General features: G+C 47.6%; 1 protein-coding gene across 1 annotated transcript; it reads right to left on the reverse strand.

Annotated features, from left to right (window-relative positions):
- Positions 1-366: 366 nt before the first annotated feature.
- PTF1A (pancreas associated transcription factor 1a) lies at positions 367-1738 on the reverse strand. The gene is made up of 2 exons (XM_054590403.1): positions 958-1738; positions 367-569 (listed from the first exon to the last, which is right to left on the reverse strand). Exons 1-2 carry the CDS (start codon positions 1736-1738, stop codon positions 367-369), a joined length of 984 nt encoding a protein of 327 aa, XP_054446378.1.
- Positions 1739-11373: the final 9635 nt, after the last annotated feature.

An 11373-nucleotide genomic window follows, 5' to 3' on the forward strand; every position in this document is an offset into this window, starting at 1 on the left:
AAATAACTTTGAGAAAAAGGTGTAAATAGCATTTATTAACATCGCTTAGAAATAAATCATATCTTGCAATAAATTAGCATGAAGTTTCCTGGACAGAGTTCTTCCAACAACATTCTGCCAAAGGTGCTGGGACGGGAGGGGGGGGATCATAGGCTATTGCATATTTTTAGAAAATTAGGATAAATTATATAAATTATATATTTAAAAAGAGAATCTATTTCATTACCTTGACAGCATAATAAATAGATAAATAACAAACAGTTGATTGCCATTAGGAAAAAATGTGATTCTTAAATTACATTTGCATTATAGATATTTACATGTACAATATGCACAGAGACACAGTCAGGCGAGTCTTGGGATTGATCAGGACACAAACTCAAACGGCGGTTCGTTTTCTATGTTGTTGAAGGAAGATTTGCTGTTGAGTTTTCTAGGATCCTCTGGGGTCCACACTTTGGCTGTTCGGATAATATTTTGTTCTTTGAGTTGTTTTTCATCAGTCCATGAGAGAGAGTGACCTGCGAGGGGAGGGAGGCCGTAGTCCGGGTCGCTGGGAGAGGGGGACCCTGAGGGAGTGAGAAGAGAACACAGGGTGAATGTCCGACCGTATTCCCAGCAGAGACCTGCAGTGCTGAAGGGTCCGCTCCCGGGTGCCTCGACAGAACACGCGTCTTAGGTTACATTAGAATGACCCTTTTCCTCCACTCCGCAAGCCCCCAGCGCTCTTTCCCCGGAATCTCAGGAACTACACGTCCCTCGGGGTCGTGCGCCCCCTGGGCCGAGGTTAAAGTGGAGGGAAAAAACCTGAGAAATGCCAACTCGCGCTCAAGGTTGCCAGTGCCCACGGACCATCTGTCCATCCGTCGGTCGGCTTGTCTGTCTGTTCACCCAGCCCCTCCAAGACCTTCCCGCACCCGTCCTCGTCTCCCCGAGCTGGAATTCGAACACACTTACGGGTGCCCCGATGGCAGATGATAACCTTCTGGGCCTGGCTGCCCGGGCTGTCCCCTCCCAGGCGTCCACCACCGCCGGACCCTCGGCCGCCCCCTGGGCCGCCGCCGCGCAGTGGCAAGTCGGCCTGCACCAACTCGCTGAGGAAGTTGATGTAGCCGATGGCCAGGCGCAGCGTATCCACCTTGGAAAGACGCTTTTCGTAGGGAAGCGTGGGGATGTGGGAGCGCAGCCCCTCGAAGGCGTCGTTGATGGACTGCATGCGACGCCGCTCGCGCACGTTGGCCGCCTGTCGAAGCTGCTGCAGTTCCGCCTCCGAGCGCACCCGCCGCCGCCTCCGCACCGCCGCCGCCGCCGCCCCGCTCAAGCCCCGCAGCCGGGCCCCCGGGGACAGCACAGCCGCCCCAGCGCACGGGTAGGCCAGGCACGAGGGCGGCGAGCCGGGCGAGTAGGGGAAGCCGCCGGGGGGCGCACCCGCCTCGCAGCAGTAGCCTCCGCCACCGTCCTCTGGCTCTCCGGAGCCCCCCGAGGGCGGCGGGGCGAGTGCGTGCGGGGCAGCCGAGGGCGCGGGCTGCAGCAGCAGGCACGCCCCATCGCGGTAGCAGTACTCGTGCAGCTGGTGGCTGAGGAACTCCACCTCGGCCTGCTCGTCAGCCAGCAGCTCATCGCCATCCTCCAGAGGGTCCCGAGAGGACTGGTCGGTGAAGAAGTCCTCCTCGTCAAAGTAAGGAGATGGGAAGGCGTCAAGGCCCCCGGGGAAGTGCTCTAGCAGCACCGCGTCCATGCTCTGAGCCGCCGCGGGCTCGAGGGAGGGACTGGTAGCGTGAGGTGGTTCTCTGAAAGTTTGACGTTGCAGTTTTTGCTTCTCTGGCAGCCCCCTCTCTCGCTGTTTCCCTGCTCCTTGAGCTGGACGTAGTGGGGATGGCCCGCTAGCTCCCCGCCCCCGGCCTCCCTGGAGTGCCCACGTCCGCTGCGCTCTGGCAGCGCCGGCGCTACGCTGGGGAGGGCTGTGGCCGACTTGCTGCAGCTGAGGACCGGCACGCGAGGATTCTTATAACTACATCCACAGGCGCGTGCCAGGGACCCGCGGCGCCAGCCAATCACCGAGTCAGCGGGGAGGGGCAGGGGGCCCGGCTGGCGGCGCGAGGGCCGGAGAGGCTCTCCTTGGGTTGGGAGCTCCTGGGGCGGAGAGGAGGCGGGGTCTACGCTGCCCGAGTCCCCTATTGCACCACCCCGCAGGTTCCTCCGGCGAGTGCCTGCGGGGCGCACCGCTCCAAAGGCACCTGCAGCCTGCGACGCCCGCCGCCTGCCCGCGCGCGCTGCGCTGAGCCGCCCCCTCCTCCTCTCCTGGGCTGGGGCAGCAGCGCACAGCGTCATCGCACAGCTACGAAAGGTCTTAGGGGTGCGCTCTGATGGCCCAAATGGCTGGAGCTCGTTCCTTTTTCGGGGGTTGGCCCAGAAAATACCTGCAGCCTGAGAGGTCCGGGTTGGTGCATTTCGCCATCCCCATACCATGGGCGCTCTGGCCTACGGCCGGCTCGGTTCCATCTCATCCTCGAAACTTTGAAGAACTCTTGTAGAGTTTGGCACGGTGGACGCCAGCGTGGTTCGAAGGTGACGCAGTCCAGCTCCCAAGGCGTTTCAGACGCTGAGCGGAATCTAGGGGTTTGAGCCTTCCGGACGCCCCCTCTGGAGCCTGACTCTGGTGCGGGTGGGGTGTCCGTCCCCAGCGACGCCGGCTCCAAGTCAGTCGCGCCTCCCCTACCTTACGCGGCCCAGGGAAATTAATGCGAACACTGGAGGAGCTGTCTCGCAGGGCAACTCAGTTGGGCACGTTTCCTCGGAGAGCTGATCGAAACCCTGGGGGTTCGAATCTATAAAACCTGGTACAAAAGGAAGGAGTGAATTGAACTGTCTGCTTCGGAGCAGTCCGGAGGAAGGGCGGGACGTTAAAGGACGGAGTGTGACCGTTTTCAAACTTGAGTCTGTCAGCTTTCTGACTGGTCACCAAGATCATCCTTTACTTTTTTATTCTTTTTCGACCTGCACGCACACACACACACACACACACACACACACACGTATGCGCTGTGCCCACACTTTATAACAGACTGCGATGTAACACGAATTCCTCAGTTTAGAAGTAACAAATACACTTTCAAGTTCGGGCAATTCCTGTTAAAAACCGAGTCCCGGCTTCCTCCCGTGGAGGGTTAGAAGTGTAGCCGATAGCGCACGTTCTCTCCATAGAGGACCGAGGCATAGTGTTCCGGGGTCAGCCGCTTGCCCTTTCAGACCCTTGTCCCACCAGAGGCTTCGAGTGGGTGTTCATACTCATCTCAACATCCAAGGCGGTGCCCCTTAAGAACTGCGATTTAAACAAGCTTCTTGGTTTTAGACATTACACTGTATTTAACTGAATTCTGAGACCAAAACATATTTTAGATTAGAAGATCAGAGATTACCTAACCTGGGGTGGAGCAGAGATGGTTGTCAAGGACCTCAAACAATTTTAAGCCAAAGACGTACTGTTTTTCAGCATACTCTGTCCTGTGTTAGCTTCTTAGCCCATGTCCCTTCCTGGTGAGGTGGTTGTCCTTAACATGAAGCAACTGTGGACAGGTTCCCTGTGTCAGAGCACCAATGGCCATGTCCTTCATTTAGACTTAGCTTTCTCACCTCAAAAAGAGGGAAGGTATGAGGGGGGGAGTGTTGTCAAGACCCGGGATCTAACCAGCTGGTGGTATACTTCCAATTCTCTTTACATTGAAAGGCCTTCCTCCCCATCCCTCACCTGGTTAGATTAAAACCACATGGGAACATGCCCTTGGATCAACCTGATGACTTGGAAGGGTAACAAATGACCAGACTTCAACGACTTATCCCAAATAATAGATAACCATTCAGTGAAAGAAAGACTGGATTCCAGCCTATAAAGGTTCTCTTTAAGATCTACCTCTGATAGATCTCGGTGGTCCTTGAGAAAGTGTGTTTGTGTCATGGCTATGTTGGGGGCGGGGGATGGCTTGGGGACTTAGGAGTCAGAGAGTGTGTATATGGGCATCTTTTTACCCAGTGTGATTTTAACAGCCATTTTCCAATGAAAATCATCTTACATATGCTTGATGAGTTTGTGGAAGAGTACAGAAATCTACCTTGGACACCCAGGTGAGCTAACGGGAAGTCAGCTTCTTTACTGTCCTATGAGGCTGAGCAGAGCATGGATGTTCCGGGCAACTCCCAGACTGCATGGATGAACATGGAGTAGGAGAAAAGAAAAGATATTCACTTGTGCCAGATAACCCTCCTCACCCTCTCCCTCACTACTGCATCATTTTGGAGGATTGCTGGCTGTCTGCAGACTGGTACCATTGGGAAGTGGGGGCTGGGCCTGCAGATGCTGATACTGGGATACTGGTATAGGCATTCATGCATGCAAATGCACACACATGCACATACATCCTGTTCCTAAGTAAGGCAAGATTGTTCTTTTCTCTAGTAAAAAGAAGAAAGACTTCACCACTAATAAAGGAAATTTTCTCTGGGTCATTGGAGGTCACAACAGCATGGATGGAGGCCCTTTGCCTCTTGAAGCAACAGGTTGGGTGAGAAGATGGCTGGGACAGAACCTCATCTTGCCAGGCTAGAGATCCAAAGTCTCATTCCAGCCCCACCCTCCTCAGTGCCCAGATCCTCTGAGCAGCGGGGCGAGGGTCAGAGGGGGGAGAACATGGAGGGAGACAAGATCAAAAGGCTCCAGGTACTTCTTGGAGAACAGAGGCGGCTTCAAGCCTTTCTCCCCTCTGTCCTCAGGAGAAATCTTAAGAACCCCCACCTCACTATGAAATAGCATCATCCCACAGGCGGTGGCAGGGACACTTGGCTCTTTTTAGTGCCAAATTCTAATGAGGCCTCCACATATTTTCAAGTCTTCTGAAAGGAACTCAGTTCTGGTCCTGGTAGACCCCCTCCACACCTTCAAGGCTGCTCGAAGCCTCGACCATCTTGGAGGTGCTCAGTTCCACGACACCTCCTGGCAAGGGCTACTGGGCATTGAGGAAGCCTTGTTGCGCCTCTTTCTTCCTTCCTCCCTCCTTCCCTCCCAGGGGTCTCAAGGATCTGAATACTTGTTCATTTGTTTCCCATTTGTATACTTCAAAACTCTTTCCCCAACTTCTAGGAACAATGACTGGAGACTTGGGACCCGTGTCCCGAGCACCTTCTCAGGATGAATTCCAGGCAGAGCCCACTAACGAAGAGTGTGGCAGCCAGGCTCTCCATCCTTCAGCTTCCCCTCCCTATATTCCCATAGTGCTCGATGCCACTTGGCTGAGTCTCCCCTGCTGGAGCCTAAACTCCGCAGAGACCAGGTGTCCCTAGAGCATTCCACTCCTCGTTTAGTGCTTACAAGCAGGTACTTGTGGATGTGACTCATGGTCTACCTTCCCACTTGAAAATGGGTCCATATTAATTCCTCCTGACCCAAATTGTCCTTTTCCTCACTCATAAACACAGGATGATGCCCAGTGTCTGGTTTGTCCTCCTCTGTGTCCTTTCCCCCCTCCTTTGTCACCCTCTCTCTCCCCTGTTCCATGAATACTTTCTTCTCCTCGCTCAGGTGCCCTTATCAACCCACCCTTTATTCCTATAATCTTAGGAAACGATTTGAAAACTAAAATCGTGGGTTAATGCTGAAATATCTCTCAAGTCCAGAGAGGTTCAGTGACTTCCCTAAGGTCACACAATAGGTTACTGTTAGTCCCAACGCACCTCAGCTCAGTGCAGGTTCCCCTGGCTGCTGAGAGAAGATTCCAGCTTTGCTTCCACTCCCTCATAACAGGTGTATTTATATTGATTTGCAATGTAGTCAGTACAGGCCCTGTTGTGAACTGGTCCAGGTTACCAAGTACCACCTCCTTGGTCTCCAGCCCTGGCTCTCCAGAGTCCTGACTGCCCCTCCTGATGTGCTGAGGAAGGACTAGCTGAATGGTGCCATTCCCAGCACAAGAAAAAATATGCAAAATTAAATATGGGATTATGAGATTTATACTGGTTTTCAAAGTCATACTATATAGATTACAGATGTTTTATCTATTCAGAAGGCCTACTGTGACCATGTGACATTTTGTTCCACCTTGGAAGTGACTGGCACAGAAGACGCCAAACTCCTCTACTCAGTGTAAAAGGTCTTCCTTGAACTGCCTCCTCTCCAGTCTCCTCATATATTTACTTCATCATCAGTTGCCCTCTCCTGTCGTCAGATGCCATACTGCTCTCCCTCTGGTTTTCTTTGTTTGTTCCTACCCTTCGTCTCAATAGCCTGAGCTCTTTGGTTTGGCTTGAAGGTCTTATATTTATTCTACATAAGATAGGTAAAAGGAATAAGACTAACATTAGAAGAGAAGGAATGAATATTTGAGAGGACTTTCAGACATGTTTATCATTTATCCTTCTAATTCAGCAAGCTGAAGGGTATATTTCTTATTCCAACCAGTGTATAAATGAGATTCGGCCTTAAATCCATGGCTGCACTGCCAGTAAGAGAAAGGGTCAGAGTTAACCACCCAGGTGTGGCTGGTTCCTTATCTCATTTGTATTATATATCATCTCTCTGCCCCTCCTTTGTCTCTACACTTAATATAGCTGATTAAATAGGATTTTCACATGGATTGGCTTGTTTGCTCCTAATGCAGCATTGTGAGATAAACTGGCAGATATTTTTCTTCTGTGCAAGTAATAAGATTCAGAAAGGGCAAACAACTCTCCTAGAGTGACACTACCAGCACTGTCCCTGTGAGGCTGCTGGGCCATGTCCCATCTGAGAACCAGGGAAGGAGGCACATGGTTGCTGCGAAACAGAAAATCCAAGTGTTGAACACCCACTGCCTTCCTTCTTGCCTTTACATTTCCAGTTGTTAAACATTAATCTTTTGAGGGAGAAACACTGAAATGCTGATATAATTATCCAGATAAGTGGTTTCTGCCAAGGTTTATTTGGAGAATAGCAAAGCTTCTGAGCTTTGTCCTTCAGTCCTGTTATTCCAAAAGGCGTTTGACCTTTAGTAATGTAAACACCACAAGCCATTATTACCACACTTCTTTGTCTTGGCCTCCATAGTGAGCAGTGAAATGAAAAAAAAAAAAAAAGAACTTAATACAAACAGGAAATTTGGGCTTTTTTCTGTTTCTTTTCAAAGCTATAAGTGTTTTCTGGCTTCAAGTCCATCTGAAGGGCCTTATATGAATTATGGTACACTCATATAATAGAACATTCAGCAGGAAAGCCATGACTGGTGTGGCTCAGCTGGTTGGAAAATCGTCCCATGAACCGAAAGGTTGTGGTTGGATTCCTGGTCAGGGCACATAGCTGGGTCTGGTCCCGGTAGGGATGTGATTGATGTTTCTCCCCGTCTTCCCTACTCTCTAAAATCAGTATGTCCTTGGGTGAGGATCAAAAAAAAAAAGGAGAATGCTTTTTATATAGTGATGTGAAATTATCTTCAAGATACATCACTAAGTGAAAGAAGAAAGAGTGGCTAGTAAGCTCTCACTTGCCTTTTTAAAAAGAGGACAGCGAGTATGTGTGAGTGCATTTGTGCAGGTGTCAAGTGTTTCTAAATGACAGCACAAGAATCTGAGAAAGGAATTGAGTGGCTAATGGGTAGAATTTTTCACTGTATACTCTTTTTAATCTCTTGATTCTTAAAACACAGTCCCCCCTTATGCACAGGAGATATAATTCCAGGACCCCCCTGCCATGGACACCATAAACCAGGGACAGTACCAAGTCCTATATATACACTATGGTTTTTCCTATACTATATATCTGCAATTTATATATGCTTGATAAATTAAGCATAGTAAGATATTATTACTAAGACAGCAATTACTACTAATAAAATAGGGAAATTATAAAATATACTGTAATAAAAATATGTGAATGTGGTTTCTCTCTCTTGAAATATCTTATTGTATTAGACTCGCCTTTTCACGTAAAGGAGGCACTGTGTGTTTTCTCTCTGGCCTATCTGAATTGCCACCATCACTGCCCTTATGCTTTCAGACCACTATTAAGTAACACAAGGGTGCCTTGAGTACAAGCACCGCCATACCCCTACCGTCTGTATGATAACTGAGATGGCCACTGAGTGACTCATGGGTAGGTGGCAGATATAGGGTGGAGACGGAGGACAAAAGGGCAGTTCACATCCTGGGCAGGGGCAACACAGTGAGATGGCACAGATTTATCAAATTACTCCAAACCGAACACAATTTAAAACTTACGAACTGTGTATTTTTGGAATTTTCCATTTAATATATGTATGCCATGGTTGACCGTGGCTAACTGAAGCTTTGGAGAGCAAAAAACACAAATGGGTGGGGGGAGACTACTTTATGTGAACATATATGCACAACCTTTTTTTAAAAATTAGTGAACTTATTTTTTTTTTTAATTTTGGAGTTTAAGATCTCTTCATGTGAGTCCTGGAGGAGCCCTCCAGAGAGCTTGAATATTAGCTTGTGTCACCTTCAAAAGTCAGCATGAACCCCCAGGCAGATGGGCCCAGTGAGGGCTGGCAGGGGCTCAGGTCCTCGGTGAGCCCCTTCTGCAGCTGTCTGAGTCCTGCATGCAGTGCAGTTGAAATTGATGGCATTCGACAAAATGTTATTCCCAGCATGAAAGCAACATCAAACAAAATTTAAAAGAATTCGACCATAATAAAGAAAATTGAAAGTTATTATATGCTCATTAAAACTACCACATTGTCTACATTGCCCCACAGTCCCACAACCTATTGGTGACAACTGTTAACATTTTGGCCTGTTTTTCTTCCATGCGTGTTTAGTTTTGTATCTTGCATTTTTTTCTTTGACTGTATCTCATCACAATTTTCCCATATCTTTACTGACAAGCTTTCATGGTTGTGTGATGTTCTTCATCTGACTTCACCATTGGATAATTTTATTTTCACTTGAGCATTGCTCAATCCAGGAACTTCCTCACAGGTCAGGTCAGACTTTCTGCATCTCCTAGAGTGCCTTTGTGTTTTGTCTGTGGTCTGACTGTATTCTTTGCTTGGCAGGCCATGATTTTGATTCCCTCAGAGTCTTTTCTACCCCGTATCAATAGCTTTCACTCATATCAGAGGTTCTGAAGGTGTTGGTGTATTGCAGTGACATTTTTAATTGTTGTTCCTTTAAAATCCTGTCTAGAGTAAAAAACCTCATCTTCAGCTGGGTTTACCTGTGCTTGAAGAAGCTGATCCGAGACTGTGTGGTTCAAACAGGGAAGTGCCTTATATTAGCCAAGGAACCTCAGTTATTTGGGAAAGCTGCCTGGGAATATTGTTTTCAAGCCTGTGCCATCCAAGAAATAAGCACCTGCTTATTTGCACCCCACCATGCCTCAGGTTGCACATCACATGACCCAATTTAGAGGTTTGAGCCTCTTTTTGTCATGTGGGAAGTAGCACCCCACTTTCTACTGCAATCCCCAGGCATCAGAGAGTCTGGGTAGAGTCTGGGTAGCGCAGAGCTCATGAGTGTGGGCACTGGAGCCTGAAGGCCTGGAGCCCTGGGGCTCTGCCACTGACCAGCTGTTTGGGCAAGTTACCTAATCTGTCTCTGCCAGGAGCTGGGCAGCAGTCGGCCTCCCCGGGCCCCTTACTCTTCCATTCCTACTGGCCTTGCAGAGAAGCCAGAAGTCTTTCCTCACCTGGAGGAAAAGCAATTTGGGCCTTTTATACGATACAATCTGCTCATGCTTCTGAAATCAGTGGGTTGTATTTATGTCCTTTTTTCCTCTTCATCACAGAGGGAGTTTCCATACCCAGGAAAGTAATTTTCCTGATTAGGACCTATCTTGGATCACTTATGTCCACGGACCTCTAATTTTCTGGATCCATATTTCTTAAATCAAGGCTCCACACGTTAATCATGATATTTTTTCCAAGTTTGTGACCTGTTTTAGATGCTAATCTTTAAAAACTGTGACAACAAAGTATGAGTACGTTCCAGTACACCTGGATGACTACCTTATTAACTGGCCCCATCTTTGGGCTTGGAGCCTAAATCTGAGTTTAAATCTGTGTTAAAGATTGTGGTTGGACCAAGCAAGCCATTTTAATTGAGTCACACTAAAGAAAATACACAGATATTGTGCTTGTGCCAAGAAAAGGCCAAATACCCACAAAACAAGCCAGAAAATCAAGGCTATAGTGGTACTTTGATTAACCTAAGGGAGAGCTGATTGTCACATGCCACACAGTGGACTGAACCGAGGGACCAACACCATGTCAGCTCTGCAACTGGTAAATGTCATTGTAATGGTCATATTGTCTCTCACATTAAATTAAGGTTAATTTGAATATCACTGACTTATAGATTTGAAAGTTTTTATTTTTTGTTCTGTAGTTACTTAAGAAGAACACGCAAAGAATTTATACCAGCTTTATATTTGCAAATATTTAAGCAATTTTATCTTAATAATTATTTAAACTGAGATGAAGGGCCCATAAAGGCTTTCATTGGTTATTGTTTTGTTTTTCTATGAAAAGGGTAAAAATTTTATACATTAGTATATACATGCATATATGTGTGTTTATAAATACGTATCCACCTATAAATACATACATATATTAAAATCAAGTTTGAAAAACACTATTCCAGATGATTATCAAAATATATGTTTGGCCTCAGGTGAAGTGATTAGAAGGCAGAGAGGAAAAGGGACAGGGAAGCAAAAGAAACCAGAAATGAAGTACAATGAGGGAGGGAAAAACCAAGAGGAAGGGTTTGAAAGTGAGAAAGAAGAAAATTTTGAACTGTGAAAGAGCAGAGAATAGAAAATGGACATCTGACTCATGGAAGTCTGAATTCAAATTCAAACATCTGCCTCCGCACCCCGTCCCTATCCTAGCCATGCAGTGGCCTCATGATGACCACATATATGCCCCACCAAGACCCGTGTCCTCAGAGAATGCCCAGTGCTCCAAATTATCCTTTTTGCCCTCTTTAAAAGCCGATTGCTTCAGGGTCATCGCTCTCAGCTAGAGGCCATAAAGGAAAACATCTGCTCTACTAAGGTGTGAGCAACACATAGCAACCAAATCATTCTCTCTCTGGCAATTTATTAGTTCCCTTGAAAGGTACTGCCATAAACCACAGGAATGAATTTTTTAAACGTGGCGTTTGTGGCCTTATTGCAGTCTTTTGAAAGCACTTTGAGCATAGTCGGAGATTTCCCTGTGCCCCTTGAATCACCTTTATTGGGCCATCGCCAGCCTTGGAAATCCATTTTCCTGTATTAACCTAATGGTGGAAGAAATATCAATAACGAGATATGCAGATGACACCACCTTACTGGCAGAAAGTAGAAAAGATATGAAACAACTTCTGATGAAATCGAAAAACGAAAGT

Source organism: Pteronotus mesoamericanus, unplaced genomic scaffold, assembly GCF_021234165.1.
Source record: "Pteronotus mesoamericanus isolate MK-2021 breed Mesoamerican mustached bat unplaced genomic scaffold, CSHL_Meso_final contig_130, whole genome shotgun sequence".
Taxonomy (NCBI): domain Eukaryota; kingdom Metazoa; phylum Chordata; class Mammalia; order Chiroptera; family Mormoopidae; genus Pteronotus; species Pteronotus mesoamericanus.